Here is a 16230-nt window from a genome sequence, read left to right as displayed (position 1 = left end):
GACTTTCACATATTTTTATATTCCTATTATTTTGCCTTATCCTAACAGTGTCCATAGTTGGTTTGCTCATTCCTTCATTCCCGAATTTATCCATTAATTTATTCAAGACTCACCGAGCACCTACATATGCTAGAGAACTGTGCTAGGTGCTCAGGGATAGAGTGACTTCAAAGCTAGACGTGCTGGTCTTTGTGTTGGAGGAGCACATGGGCCAGTAAAAAAAATCAATAGAGGTCCAAATAAGTATAATATAATGTACCAAGTGCTATAATAAAGGCTGAAGACAGAGCTGCAGGAGTCCAGAGGTGGGAATGAATGCTGCTTCTGGGAGAGAAGCACCACAGAGGAGGGGAGACCTGTGAGCTTGGCCTGAGATGACCAGGATTTCTCCGGGCAGCCGAAGGGAAGGGCCTTGCAGGCCAGGCAACTTGATGAGGAAATCACCTGAGAGGCGGCCAGAAAAATACCAGTGTTGTGACACTTTGTGATGTGCCTGAGCTCATTGTAGAGGGCAGCCTATTTGTCGGTGTGTATCTAATACATCTCACTCAAAAGCTTCCTAAACACCTCTGTCTCGGTCCACCACAGAGCCCCGTGGAAGCCATTGCCATCCTGCGCCAGTTTCCGTTCTCGTCGAGCCTGCAGCGGATGTCGGTGGTGGCCCAGCTGGCCGGGGAGGAGCACGTCCACGTCTACATGAAGGGCGCCCCAGAGATGCTGGCTCAGTTCTGCAGATCTGAAACAGGTACTGACGGATGCTCTTCTCTTTCTGGAGGGGAGTATTTTTAAAGTTCACACGTAGAGCAGACAATACTAAGCCAATACATGTGGAGGTGGTTGTCTTCTTGGTGGGTGGGAAGTGGGACTGGAAGGTTTCATTAGGCAAACGTGATCATTTCAAGGCAAAGAGGCAGAGAGTAAACACCCAGCTGTGGTTCAACCATGATGGGGTATCAGGGAAGGAGATGTGAAGTGAGCATAAGGAACCAGAATAGGAAGCTACTCAGGGCTTTGAGAACCGGGATGGGTGAGTGTGAGGAGCATTTGGAAGAGGAATCCAGAGGGACAGGCTGGGACACTAGAATGGTTCTACAGCAGAGGTGTTCCGTCAGCTCCTGGGGAGCCGGCTCCACTGAAGGGGTCTCAGAGACATCGATGGAAGGAGAATGTAAAAAAGATAAATCTTTTAGGAAAAAGAGAGTGTTTAAATTAGGTAGTATTAGAGCAAGGTAATTGACCATTTTCACAGCAATTTCATCTCGCTGGGCCAGGTTTTGAGCTGATTTGTATTGTTTCTCAGTCTTACAGACACATGTGCCTTCTAAGCAGCAGCCCAGATTTATGAGGATACTGTTGCATTCAAATGGGTTTATTTGGATAAAATTGGTCTTTTCCTTCAGATTTGCATCTGTATTCTCATTATGATGACTGATAGCCATCACCTTGTGCACCGAACTTTTGATTTGGCAAACAATTCTTTGTGGTCCCACATTTATATTGAAGCATTTTTATACAGTGAAAGTTAAAACAAGGTGTAGTGACTGCATGCCAAAGTCTTGCATAGGAGTTGGGTGACCTTCAGTGTGACTTTCCATTTATCTCTCTCTTCTCTTGTGGCAGTGCCCCAGGATTTCCCACAGCAGCTGAGAAATTATACCAAACAAGGCTTTCGTGTCATTGCCCTTGCCCATAAAGCCTTGAGTGTGGGGAAGCTTTTGGAAGTGGAGAGTTTATCTAGGTAAGAAACTCAGAAATCGGCTCTGTGGGAATGAAAGAAGGAGCCCCAGAGAGGATGGCTTGATGGAGAGCTCAAATCATTAAGGAAACTCTTAGAGGTGAAGAGTCAATCTCTTCCAGTCCCCTAATTCAGAGAGGGCTAAGTGTGAGCCACACCGGGGAGGACTTGATTAGGTCACCATGCTGGTCAGTGGCAGAACACGGATGGTAGCTGAGATCTTCCAACTTCCAGGTGCTCATAAGTTCTCCCTCTCCTGAATTCCATTGTCCCGCCAAGAATGACCAGCCCTTCTTCAGCCTTGGAACACTACGTGGCTAACTGACTTGGGAGGCCTACGTACAAGGAAGGCCTACATAAAGAGGAAGGAGAGAGTTGGCACCTAGAAAGTCCTCCAGAGTCTTTAGACTTGGCTTCTTTCAGAGCTCAGTAATACACCTCTCTCAGATCTGGAGAGACAGTGAGGGCAAACTGAGTTCCTTAAACAAACTAGAACCCAGTATCCTTAATTATGTTAAGGAGATGAATGGTCCTCATTAGAGGGTTAATTTTTCCTTTTGACATTTCTCAGTTTTTAAAGGTTGTTTTTGAATCATTTATAACAAAGAAGTAGAGAAATACTGTAAAAATTTTGAATAAGGGATCACCTATGCATCAGTTATCTTTGATGTGTTGCCGATGGAGATACTTTTATGTAAAATCAGCTCCCCTGCATAAAATATGGATATTCTTTGTTCAACATTAGTATTTACAACTTAAGTCCATCCACTCTAGTGTAATCAGTAGTGATTGTCCCTTTCTTACAGTGTCAATTTCTCGTCTTCAAAATGTAGGATTTGATGATCTTTAAGGAGCCTTTTCAACTACAACATTTTAATTTTCTAAATAGAATTACAAAGCTCATTTTGAAATATATGAATGGCACTCTCGGATTTCATATTCAAGGTGTTAGCTATTCTTGGGCAAGCATAAAAACCCATCACATTCAGGATTTTATGTTTTCAAGGCAAATTTTAATAACAAACATTAAGCTCATGTGTGAAGAGAGAATATTTATGTATCTGGACATGGAGCGTAGCTACCACCCAGCTGCCACGTGCACATGCAGCTGTGATGTTCTTATTTAAAAGCCACTAGTGAGATAGACATTATTATAAATATACCAACATTTAAGAAATGAGGACTAAATGTGCTAGATTTCTAACTGTCTCAGACTCTCCAGGAGCCTGTTTTGCTTCTTGGAATTCAGTTACTATTTTCAAACAGGATAAAAGAATAGGGTTTGATATTCTTTAGATTCAAATTCTGTTTAGCAAAGTTTTCCAATTAGAAAATACAAAAAAAAATTATAGAAGACTGCTATCAGAAAAGGAAGTAAGACAGCTTTGTGAAATGACAAAAAAAAAAGCTAAAAAATAGGAGAAATGTTTTATCAAGATTCCCCCTTCCATTGGTTTAGCTAAGTTCTATTGAGCTGAACTGTGTGAGATGTTCTTTGAGGCACTGAAGATTCAGGGTGAATAAAATAAAATTCTTGTCCTCCTGAGCTTATATCCTAATTGGGGAAATAGGTAATAAAATAAATCTATACAATATTGTCAAGTACTGATAAATGGCCTGAAGGAAAAAATTAAGCAGGTTGAGAGAATTAAAAAAACAACCAGAAGACACCATTTTACATGGGGTGATCAGGGAAGTCCTCTGAGGAGGTGCCCTTTGAACAGAGCTGTGGGGAGAGTGAGGGAGGAAGGACTGCAGATAGCCAGGGAGGGGGAAGCCTTGCAGGCGACAGGAAGAGTGGCACAAGGACCCTGATACGGGGTTTTGCTAGAAATGCTGTGGAATCACAACAGCCACAAGGTATGAAAAGGAGAACAAGGGGAAGAGTCCCAAAACAGAGCTGAAAGCCAGAATAAACTGGTGAGAAGATTTTTGGATCTTTCTTTTAATTCAAGTTAGTGAGAAAATATGATTCCAATTAAAAATGGAAACTCATGAGGTCAAATGATGGGATTTTAACAAGTGCTATATTGAGGTACATTTTTTAAATAATATTTTCTGAGATCTCTAAGACAGGATTTATATCTGATTATCTGAGTATCCACTGAAGTGCCTGGTGTAAGAACTAAAATAAAGTAGTTATCCAGTGAATGAACTTTTGCCTGAAATATGTAGCAATTTAGACTCTACTCCAGAGAATAATGTTCCCATTCAAATTTGAATTGTATTTTCAAGCCTCCAATTTCAAATTCTGAAAACTGTTCAAACCCTTGGCTGATATCACGTTTATCCTGGAGCTTATAGACAGAAGCTGAAGTGAATGATACCATATTTGACTATTACTATAGTATCCTCTATGCAGTATATACTTAATAAATGTGTAATAAATTGATTATTACAAGATCTAAAATGCCTTGGAAATAAAAATACAAATGATTTTTTAAAAGTTTTTACAACCAACAGAAGAGCTGCAAGATAAGCATAATGTTTTAAAAAATGGAGTTGAAAACTACAAGGAGCTAAAAGATATAAAAGTGGTTGCTGCCACTAAGAATGAGGGTGGTGTGAGGACATGATCTCTCAGTTTTTATTTTAAGCTTTGGGTTTTTTAAATTAATTAAGTATGGACATATATTACATTGACAAAACTTAGAAAGTTTCATCACTTCTTTAAAAAGAAGGAATGAATCCAACTCTTGAGACTATGTAAATAAGCTTTAATATCAATTTTCCTGAATCCAAAGAGAGAAGGTGGAGTCCGAGTTAACATTTCTGGGACTTCTCATAATGGAGAATCGCTTGAAAAAGGAAACCAAGCCAGTCTTGAAGGAGCTGAGTGAGGCCCGCATCAGGACTGTGATGATTACTGGTAGGTATATGTTTCTGGAGGCCTGCTAAGTTGAATGTGTCTCAGGCATAGGAATAATACAGTGTGAGCTGAGTGAGTTTATGTGGCTGAGGCAGAAAGAAGAATGCTTTGCTGTCAAGTCTGTTACCCTGTGGTACGGTTATTTGGAAACGTGTGGCTCTCCCAACACCACCATGAGTTTGGGAGGCACTAACCATATCGTATTTTCTTCGTCTAGTGCCCACTCTTCCTACCCAGGAAGCACACTGCTAAGGGGCTCTCAGTAAATGTTCGAACACAAGAATGGATGTGTTTGCATCAATAACCCCAATAGGACCTCTGTGTAAAGGGTGTGAGACTCAGCCTGGCTGTACTTCAGGGCAGTGGGGACAGTCATGGCACAGGATAATCCAACCCAAGTGTGGCCCAGCTAGCACTAAGTGTTCTTTTCTCAGCTTACCTGGAATCCAGATCCCAAGGGTGGTTTGATGCTATCAGATTGGGTCATACTACCTTCACCACTAAGAGCTGTCAGTCTCCTGACGATTAGTCATGAAGTGACAAACATTGATTTACTTATTTGTGCATGTTTTGGAAAGGTGCAGCATTCAGGACAGCAGGACGCTCACTGTGGTGGGAGCGACATGCAGACATGGCAGTTGACCACTAGGGGCAGACAGGCTGAAGCAGAGGGGAAGAGAAAGGGTTATTTAAAAAGGCAGAAAGCAGTAAATGCCCCCGAAAACCACCAACCAAGTAGTATGGACACTCAGGAGAGGGGGAGCTCAATTCTCATTGCTGAGAGGTTTATACATAAAGCCAATTGACTTTCTTTGTCAACTAGGTGACAACCTGCAAACAGCCATTACCGTTGCCAAGAATTCTGAAATGATCCCTCAAGGCAGCCAAGTGATCCTCATCGACGCCCATGAACCAGAAGAGTTTGTTCCTGCTTCTGTGACCTGGCAGCTGGTAGAGAACCAAGAGAATGGACCTGGGAAGAATGTGAGCAAATGTTAAAGGGCCCCTTCGTGGCTGGAGCTGACAGGGCACTGGCCCTGGGCATTCTTCTCTTGATATCACAAGTCATCACAGTAATAATACTCATATATGTCCAGAGCTTCACAGTTTGCAAAGCATTTAGCATTTTCATCAGCACTTCTCAGCCACAGCTGGACAGACACATCACCTGGAAGATGATTAAGCTCCACTAGTTAATAAGAACCCCTGGGCTGGGAGCTGGTCTCAGCCTTTCCTGCTGGTGTTTGCAATATTCAGTCACAGTTGAGAATCACCAATTTACATCCATAATCCCCATTTAATCCTCACAGTTACCCTGTACAGTTGAGTAAACTATTCATTTTACAAATGAGAGAACTGAGGCCTAAGGAGGCGAGTCTGTCCAAGACATACAACTGGCAAGTTGCAGAGCAGGCTGTCAAACCCAGGTCTGTTTGATTCCACCCAAGTCACAGGAGTATAGATAGTGCTGCACCTGTGACATGCAGTGAACAGGTGTCAGGTCTTCTCCAGAGTAGGCTCCCTGGGTACTTGTGACAGGACAGCTTTTTCACATGAAGGGAGTGCTTGCAGCCTGACATCCCATCACTCAATGCACCACCTGTCTTTGTGTGAATTCAGAAAGACAGTCCTCCAGGTCATAAATCACAAAAATGCTCTCTTCATCTAGGCTGGCCAGCCCTTTGGCTTGTGAAGTGTAGAGCAGGCCTTTGTTCAGTACACAAACTTCACAACCACCCAGAGTGCTCCTGCCCCTACCCTATGGAGAGGTGCCTTACCTTGGCTCAAACCCCTTTGCACGGGCTTGAGTGAAAGATGACAACTCTCTCTATGCTTTCAGCAGACTTCAGCATCGCTTTATATTGCCTCCAGTTCACTGTGTGATGAAACTCAGGTCCTCACTTATCTTTAACACCACCCATTCATGAGTTTAATACCTTGACTGACATTTTAGCTGTTGCTGGGAGAGGTCACATCACAGTCTCAGGCTTTCCTCCTCCTCTCTGTCTCCCTCCCACCAGCCCCGCCCCCAATTTCTACTAAAAGTAAAAGGAACCCTGTCCTTGCCTCAAGTTGAATGCTTCAGAGCATGTCTTTTTGTTGGCCATTTCATGGGACTTGGGAGGAGATGCACTTTGCCTTCCAATCTGACACATCAAAACATTTTTCCTTCCAAGTGCCATGCTTTCCCAAAGATGACTTTCTCTAATGAATGAAATTTTCTCACCTATTCACATGATGAGTACATATACATTTATCAGATGCTCTTCTGTGGGACTGGAACATAGTGACAGGGGACACTGACAGGTGAAAGACAGGAGGGAAAATATTTCAGAAAAGGAGCTGTGCCCCGTAAGGAAACAGGTTTCCTGTTGAGTTGGGGGGAGGTCAGGGGCTAAAAGACCTCTGGCTCTGATAAAAGATATTTATTTTATAGTGAAGACTGTGAAATGATTTTTGAAGGAGTGAATTGTAAGTGATCTTAGGAAATAAAAGATTGCATGATAAAGAGAAGGAAGAAGAGGGATGAATGTTCCTGTTCTTCTTAAAATCACTAATTGGTACCTGAGAATAATTTCCTCTGTAGAATGAAACATACATGTTATCTTATCTCCCAGGACGGGATCCAGAGCATCATGTTGTCAAAGTATTGAATATTCATATATAATTTGCGGAGGTATTTTGAGTGTCTTCTTCATATAAATCTATGTTCCATGGGCAAAACACACATTATGTGTTTGCTAGCCCTCACATGGTTATGAAATATGAACGTAATTCCTTACAGAAGACATCAGAAAGCAAAGCGATTCTGAAAGAGCTAAGAGCCCATGTGGAAATAATGCCTTTTGATTTTAGGAAACCTACATTAATATTGGAAACAGTTCAGTGCCTGCTGGAGAAAAAGGGAGCTGTTATCATTTTGCAATGAGTGGGAAATCATACCAAGTGCTATCTCAGCATTTCAACAGCTTGCTTCCAAAAGTGAGTACTGGAGAAACGAAATGTTGTGTTTTCCTCTGCAAATTAGTGAGGCATGAAAGGGCAAGAGAGTAGTGAGGCTGACATCACTGAGAGTATCTCTGAGTTAGGGAATAAACACCTCCCAAGGGTCACTGCCCCTTCTGAAGTTTCCTGGCCCCGCCCATGTGTGCCTGGCCTTGCACTTGCCCATGGCCTCCTGTTCAGTGTTTGAGTTCTGGTACCACCAGTCACCCCTGCCACCAGTCCAACCCCAGCCTCCCTCCTTCCTCCTTCCCCAGCAGGAGAACCTCAGGATAGTTCCAAACATGTTCCTGCTTTGTGGGTCAGCTTTTCTCTGAATTACAGCAGGAAGAAACAAAGTCCCCATGGTTTCTTTTCAAAATCATTTATCTTGTCCTCTGTGTGTCTATTTTAAAGTAGTGCTATGCAGGGCTGTGCTGTCAGTGTGAAGGAGGTAAGTGGAGCACAAGCCGGGGGCGGCAACCCTCTGTTAGCCATGTCTTGAGAATTCTGTCATCTTACCAGCCAAGGACTATAAAATCTAGACCCCAAAGGCTTCCAGAAAGTGATCAGTCCAATTCCTCATTGTAGGGATGGGAAAGCTGAGCCTCAGAGAAGTCAAGTCACCCATTGAAGGTTTGTACAGGTAATTGGTTCAGAGCTGAGGAGAGAAGCTTATTTCTCAGCTCCGGATCTGTTGTTCCTCTCTCTGTCTATGCTTCAGCTGTGGAGACAGGGTTTAGTAAAAAGAGCTGTATTTCCTTAAGCATTTTTATCCCGTATGCTCTACTGCTTTTTAGTTATTGTTATTAAGTAGAGGTTATCCCATCTTGGAAAAATGGCCTGGAAAGAAGTAATAGAGTTGTGACGGAGAAGTGAGAGAGCAAGTTAAATATTAAAGCATTAAATCCCCTTATTCCCTTTCCTGACATTTGGTCTAATGACCCACTCCCCAATGCTATGTTCAAACAGTGGCCAGAGGTGATTTTTTCAAGCCCATTCTTTTATTTTAAAGTATTCTTTTTTTTTCTAATCTTATTGCAGCAATCATTTTTTCTCTTTAGATTCTTGTGAATGCAACCATTTTTGCAAGAATGTCTCCTGGGCAAAAATCAAGCCTTGTTGAAGAATTTCAGAAATTAAAGTAAGTGTTATTGCATGAAAGGAATGAATTCATTACCTACTGTGTAACAAATTATCCCAAAATTTAGTGGCTTAGGATAACACTATTTATTGTTTTATAATTCTGTGGGTCAGGCACCCAGGCGTGCTTAGATGACTCTTCTGGCTCCGCATCTCTCAAGGCCGTGATCAGCTGTCAGCCAGAACTGCGGTCATCTCAGCACTTGAGGGAGAAAGATCTGCTGCCAGCCTCCCTCATAGGCTGTTGGTAGGATTCCGTTTCTTGTGGGTGGTGGGACTAAGAGTTTCTGTTTTCCACTGGCTGTTGGACACAAGCCACCCTTGGTTCCTGGCCACATGGGTCATTTTACAAGGAAGCTCAGTGTGGCAGCTGAGTTCCCTAAGAGTGAGCAAGGAAGAAGAATCAGAGAGAGAGAGAATCACCATTTTTTTATATCTTCAGCTCAGAAATGACATCTCATCATTTTTGCTGTACTTTCTTCATTAGAGGCAAGTCATGAGGTCCAGCCCACCCTCAAAGAAGGGCGTGGCACAACATTGCAAATACCAGGACGCAGGGATCCCTGAGGACCATTTTAGCAGTTTTCTGCCCCAGAGAGAATTCATACTGTGGCCCACACAGGGCATGTCTTAGAGGAAGATTGCCTCCTTAGATGTAGAGAATGGAAACAGTAGGGGTTTCTACAGCTCAGAAAGGGAAAAAATGGGGAAGTATGTGAGTTATCACTTGAGATGACCTGAGGTGGGTTCATTAGAACATATGTAAATAATTTCAGATCTTCCAGAAAAGAGGTGAATGACATTCTTACTATATCAGGCCCTGGCAAGGAATGGGTATAGAGGCCAAAGTGAAAAAACAAAGTCCCTTCTCATCTCCTTCAAAAACATAGATGGCCATGTCACGTCAGAATAAAATGGTTCTTCAGACCAAGTCTGCCTATTGTATGCTAGGAATGTTACAGTTTGTCAGGTATGGATTTCTGAAAAGTGAAAAGGAACAGAGTGGTCAAACTTTAGATAACTGCTGATAAGTAGCAGGTAAAATCCCAAGACTGACTTTTACTATTATTTTTTATTGCCCAGGCATTCTTGGGGTGTTTCAGAAATTGCTTATTAACTCCCATAATGCCTTGAGTCTCAATTAGTAACCAGTATCTAAAATGGTTATTTCACTTACATGGTCATTATATAACATTGGCTGGTGAAAGTAACTTTACTTTTCTCGAATGCCTGAGAAATTTTGCTAATTTAAATGCTCAAAGTTGAGAAACTATATTCCCCTAAGGAAAAATCAATTCAGGAAGATATATGCTGTTTCAGAATGAGCGGTCTTCTCAATTTCACAATTCTCTTCATCATGCCCTTATCACTGGCAGTGTGCAGAAGGCTGTCTGAGTTCTCCTTCTGAATTCAGGGGATGCTAGAACGTGTAAGGTTCCTCCTGTGATATGGAGACTGAAGGTGTGCTTTAAGACTGAGGAAGGAAACCCGTTTTCAGCAAATGTGCATACTCAGGACATGTACATGAGCACATACAAATATTTTTTAAAGATTTTATTTATTTTTAGAGAGAGGGGAAGGGAGGGAGAATGAGAGGGAGAGAAACATCAATGTATGGTTGCCCCTCGCACACCCCCCCCCACTGGGGATCCTCAGGTGTGTGCTCTGACTGGGAGTCAAAGCAGAGGGGCTTTGGTTCTCAGGCCGGTGCTTAGTCCACTGAGCCACTCCAGCCAGGGCAAACATACAAATATTTATAGACTGATTTTTCACTTATTCTAGCCAAATACAAATTTGCTTACTTTTGATTATTTTTGCCTATTAAAAATGGCCATTTCTTTGTCAACTAATAATAAGGAAATTCTCCAAAACCTTTCTTTTTCTCTGTATTATCTGGTTATTTCATGTGTTTTTTGGCAATTTGAAGCTGAGCCTTTAATATTATTGTCATTAATCAATGCCTATAATGTATTATTTACTTACAATAGAAGACAGAGTATGTCTTGAATCAGAAATCCCTTTTTTCTTTGGCAACAGCTTTAATATTTACTATTATTTATTTTTCTTGCCTCCCATGCCCTATTCACTCTGTTATTGATACCATTGTGTTTGCACCCCAAACTGATATGATGGGAGCATATTATCTCACCTTTACTCCAAGATGCATCAAAAATATGTGTATCTATCTCTAGTTCTATCTGTTAAGCTGTTTCCCAAATGTTTCTCACCCTGGTGTCTGCACTCTAAACTCCCAGCAGCAGTCAGCAACCAAAACATGGATGGATTAGGTCATGGTCTGTGTATGAGGTTCTGTGGCAAGTGCTGTGATTATGCCTGTGTACCCTTAACCTTGGCCTTGGTGGGTATAATCAAGCAGGACTTCTTTTGAAGTATGTGATCATCTTTGTGGACATCCCTGCAGTATTATTATTACTTCCATTTGATTGATTGAAACAATTTAAATAATACAGTGGCCTTATACCTCTAGAATTTTCCTGAAGCCTGGTTTCTACATATCTTCAGTCTCTCTCTCTCTCTGTCTCTCTGTCTCTCTCTCTCTCTCTCATACACACACACACACACACACACACACACACACACACCCCACATGTGAGTCGGGTATGATGGAAATCATTCAAGTGAGGTCTTGTTACTAATTTTTCTGATCCTTTTCCCTACAGTTATTACGTGGGCATGTGTGGAGATGGAGCCAATGACTGTGGGGTGAGTAGAAACTGCTTCTACTAACTCAGGCAGTTCACTAACATCCCTTTTGAGAACCCCACAGTCCCCTGGGTTCTGACTCTTCACCTGTCTGCCAACAATCATTTGATTATTTTACTGTATATATTCAACTGCACCTGAATGTGGGCTGGAGTGGAGAGAAGTGAAATGAAATAAGTCACTTTGGCTGTTATCTGGCAACACCTAGAATAATAAAGACAAGGGAAGGCTACTTACACTCCTGTATTTCAGACTTACACGAATTTTGCAAGACTAGCTGGTTTAAATCTCTCGTGTTATGAGTAAGAAAATTAGTCCAGGGAAGTGAATTCTTTTTGTACCTGAAGTCACACAACTGATAAAAATCTTAGTGAAGGAAAAGTTTGAAACTATTGATAAAAGATTTAATTATATTATTCCTGCCAAACTTCCATTGGTATTTCAGGGTTACTTTTTTTAAAGTTGATTTTTATCCCCCAATCCTTACATTTGGTTGAAATAGTGTGTATTACATGATGTTGAGTCAATACAACTGGTGGTGCCCCTATGAACATGTGACACCCACAGCGTCCTGTCTTCAGCAGCCCTGCTCAGCTCCCGGAGAGTCACGCTTATGGCTTCTTTTATGGAGTCAGTCCATTTCAGATTTGTCTTCCTCTTTTCCTGCTGCTTTCCATTTTCCCCGCACTATGGTCTTTCTAGAAGAGCCTTGCCTTCTCATGATGTGCCTAAAACAGGATAGCTTCAGTTTTGTTACTTTTGTCTCTAGCAATGTTTCAGGCTTCATTTGCTCCAGGACCCACTTGTTCATCTTTCTGGCAGTCCAGGGTCTCTGCAGAGCTCTCCTTGAACACCACGTTTCAAACAAATCAATTTTTTCTTATCAGCCTTCTTTACTGTCCAACTTTTGTATCTGTATACAGTAACTGGGAATACAAGGATATGGATGATGTTAACCTTGGTCTCTAATGATACATCTTTGCTTTTAGTAACCTTTCCTAACTCTCCCATTGCTGCCCTTCTGAGTCTCAGCCTTCTCTTGATTTGTTGGCTGCAGTCCTCATATCAACTGATGACTGAACCAAGATAAGTCCAATATTAAACAGCTCAATGAGCTTCTAGACCAAACTATTCAGTTGATATATACTGTAGCAAAACCTAAATTAAATGATTTTCAACAGATTACTTCTCATACACTGTAGGAGACAGTACATGTTTTATAATCTGAGTTTTAAAGAATGGTTGAAACAATACCATAAAGATTCATGTGCATAAGAAAATATTTTAGTAGCTAATGTGTGGGACAAGAAGTGAAGGGATTGCCTTGTATTTCCAAAGCCTATTAGATATTTAAAATCTGGGTATTTATTTTACTTCCTTCTTCAAATGTTTTCTTCAAAGTTCTAGGTAAAACCATGTTCATACTTAGAGATCTATTGTGAATTTTTTCTGCATTATACTTCACATGAAACTAGTTTTTAGTTCACTCTTGAAATTTTAGAATGAGTATGCATTCCCATTAGTTATGTGGAGTTTAGAACCAAACAAAGAAATCAAGTGCTAAAAAGGATATAGTCTGTGCCTCTAAAGAGTCCATTGTTTGGTGGGAGAAAGATTCATGCATAAAAATAACACTAACATAAAGTAGATGGTACTAAATTATATGACAGAGGTGCAAAATATTAAGAGAAAAGAGAGGGAGAAGAAAATATCTTAATATTTATTGACCGTGAATTTAGTTATCTGTCAGTCATGGTATCCAGGTCCTTTGCAGTTCTATAGAGCTGCAGAAATATGAAGTCTTGTTTTATGCCCATGCGACTCCCATGGAATCAAGGACTTGTTGGCCTTCCGATTTGTCACTGTCTGCTCTGTGCACTTTCTGAAAAGTGTTCAGTCTTTTTTTAAATATTATTTTTATGTGATATATTTTATAATTACTCTTAGAAATAGTGTTTCTTTTCTTATTTTTTTCAATCCAGGTTGACATTCAATATTACTTTATATTAGTTTCAGGTGTACAACCCAGTGATTAGACATTTGTATAATTTATGAAGTGATCCCCCTAATCATTCTAGTACCCATCTGACACTTACATAGTTATTGCAATGTTATTGACTATATTCCCTATGCTGTACTTTACATCCCAATGACTATTTTGTAACTACCAACTTGTACATCTCAGCCTGTACAGTTCTCACCCAGACCACCAACCTCCCCACCCCCATCAGTTTGCTCTCTGTGTCTGTGAGTCTGTTTCTGTGAACAGTTTTCAGTCTTGATGGAAAATGAATTAGCCTTCATTTCAATGAGGCAACACATGTACTAGTATAAGTCATTAATGAGTACGCTCTAGTTCCTGCATTCAGTAGAGATGCCGTATGCCCCATATTTCATTGCAGCAGTTAGCTGGTTGGCCTGCTCAGGAAGCCTACGGAAAGGTGGGGATTGGATATTTTTTCCTATTGTTCATCAGGATGACCTGCTAAGTGTAAGAACTGTGATAATGAAGTTGCCTGACAAACATCTATCCAAATACTGTTAACTTTTTAATAGACTTCTTGAATGACTATTTCCATTTTTTATTACCTTGATAACCCACAACCAACACGCGCACACATGCACCCTATTCTTCTACCTCTGGATCATTGTTCAGTTGGTGCCTCTTTAATTGGTGACTTTGTGGATCAGGAGGAAAGGGTATCCCAGGTGGAGGGAGAACATAATCAGAGACCCAGGGGTGGAAGCGTGCGGTGTTGTAAAACTCTACACTGTGAAGAGCCTCGCCGAGTTTGAGCAGTCAGAGCCTGGCCCAAGGAACCCTGGGTATAACACGCATTTATCATTCCAGGCTTTGAAAATGGCTCATGCGGGCATTTCCCTGTCAGAGCAGGAGGCATCTGTGGCCTCGCCTTTCACCTCAAAAACAGCCAACATTGAATGTGTGCCTCATCTCATCAAGTAAGCCACTTCTCCCTCCTTCACCCCCATGACCGATGGGTTTGTTGTCTGGCTCTGGACAGAATTCAGCTGTAATTTAGGGCTGATTGTCTCAACAGAGGTGTGGGTAAAGTGCCACTGGAGCACCAAGCAAGGAAGCCATGAGTGCTGCTTGAGAATGGGGGTAAAAGCCACACACACAAAAATGACTTTTGCTGAGCATTAAATGATAAATGACTGTGTCATGTGGACAGTGGAAAGCTGAAGTTGGTATTTAAAAAGTAATTGCTTTTTTCCTTCTCTGCTTTATTTTGTACATTGGGTACTCACTGGAACCTTTCTCCCGGTAGTCGACAATGGGTGAGGAAGCAGAAAGGGGCCGTTCCGTCAGGTAGCTTCCCCAAGGAGTGTTCCACCCCTGAAGTACAAATGAATGAACATCCAAAATGACTGCAGAAAAGAATTTTACAATTGATTGGTAATAGTTAGTGAAGAGGGAGAGATTAAAAACTGTTTATTTTCCCAACAAAGCTCCCTTACTTCCACTTCTCTCTCATTTCTGATGTTGTCTTTACTCTTGTTTGAAATGTAGTTAAGAACAACACAATAGGCTCTACATTTTGTTCATAAGTCCTATTCCTCTTTTGTTCCCTATAACATTATGGGGTGACTTTGGGCCATCTTCACGGCCAGTGGTCTGGAAGATATCATCAAATCTTGAGATTTATACAAAAAAGACAACCATGAAGTTCTCTGGCATGTCCTGTGGTGTATCTGAATGGCAGCTACTGACAAGAATCACTGACCTAAAGGTGCCAGGCTAGAAATTCCATGCCCCTGTCTGGCTGCATGTCAGGGCGACAGCTTGACTCATATGCCTGAACACTGGGTGGCTGCACCTGTGCCCTTCCACACCCTCAAACATCACCACCTCCCCTGCCTCCAAAGCACTCCTCTCCCTAACTCCCAGGTTCCCTGCTCTAAGGACCATGTGGTCCTTAATGTCCATCATCCAGGCTCAGAAGCTCAGAGTACATTTTACTCTTTCCTCTTCTTTACTCCTAGCCAATTGGGGATTATGTTTTACTGCTTTCAGTGACTCTTTCCAAGCCTTTTTCTTACTACCTCTCCTGCCTCACTCTGGTTCATGTCGTGGTGGCTCCAGCATGAGAGTGCTCAGGCCCCTCGCCTTGTTCATGCCTTTCCATTATCGACACAACTCCTGGAGCTCTTTTTAATTAAGCATTGTGCTTGGAATGTGAGGGATTAAAAATGAGAGAGGGCCTTGCCCTGGAGGACTTACATTTTAGTGAAGAATATAGATATAGATAGATATAGTGAAAAAAACATAGTGAGAGGTGCTCAATAAATTAGCTTTAAATAAGTTCACATTCAACAATACAGTAACTTTCCTAGTAGTTCAGTATGACAACTCAAGCCAGAGGGGAGGCTTCAGCAGGTGAGTTGCACCTTGAAGGACATTTGTGAACAGAAGGAGCTGGGAGGGGATTCCAGGTGGGAGAATGGAGAGCCATATTTGGGAACAGGGTTTTAATTGGAGGGCATGGGAGCCCAATAGTCAATCTGGTTGGAAGGATTCTCATATGGAAGTTGTGAAGGTGAAGCTGGAGAACCAGGTGTGGAGACTTTGCATAGGGAGCTTAAACTCCTAGATCAGGGGTGTCAAACTCATTTCCACTGGAGGCCACATCAGCCTCATGGTGGCCTTCAAAGGGCCGAATGTAATTTTAGGACTGTATAAATGCAACTGCTCCTTAACAGTTAAGCAAGAGCTTGGTGCTGCCGCTGTGTATAAACAAGGTGCCCATACAGATAT

General features: G+C 41.7%; 1 protein-coding gene across 2 annotated transcripts in view; it reads left to right on the top strand.

The window, feature by feature from the left end:
• ATP13A5 (ATPase 13A5) overlaps nt 1-16230 on the top strand; it is a 98669-nt gene that overhangs the window by 62025 nt on the left and 20414 nt on the right. For both annotated transcript variants that reach the window (XM_036017851.1, XM_028504659.2), the window contains 8 exons: nt 589-745; nt 1621-1738; nt 4480-4604; nt 5428-5588; nt 7461-7586; nt 8651-8730; nt 11411-11453; nt 14305-14414. In XM_036017851.1, the coding sequence (XP_035873744.1) occupies nt 589-745; nt 1621-1738; nt 4480-4604; nt 5428-5588; nt 7461-7586; nt 8651-8730; nt 11411-11453; nt 14305-14414 (920 nt within the window). The remainder of the gene's footprint in view (nt 1-588; nt 746-1620; nt 1739-4479; nt 4605-5427; nt 5589-7460; nt 7587-8650; nt 8731-11410; nt 11454-14304; nt 14415-16230) is intronic.

The sequence above is a fragment of the Phyllostomus discolor genome, chromosome 2 (genome assembly GCF_004126475.2).
Source record: "Phyllostomus discolor isolate MPI-MPIP mPhyDis1 chromosome 2, mPhyDis1.pri.v3, whole genome shotgun sequence".
NCBI classification, from domain to species: Eukaryota; Metazoa; Chordata; class Mammalia; order Chiroptera; family Phyllostomidae; genus Phyllostomus; species Phyllostomus discolor.
Note: the sequence above shows the minus strand (reverse complement) of the source record. Positions and strands in the feature narration are given on the sequence as shown.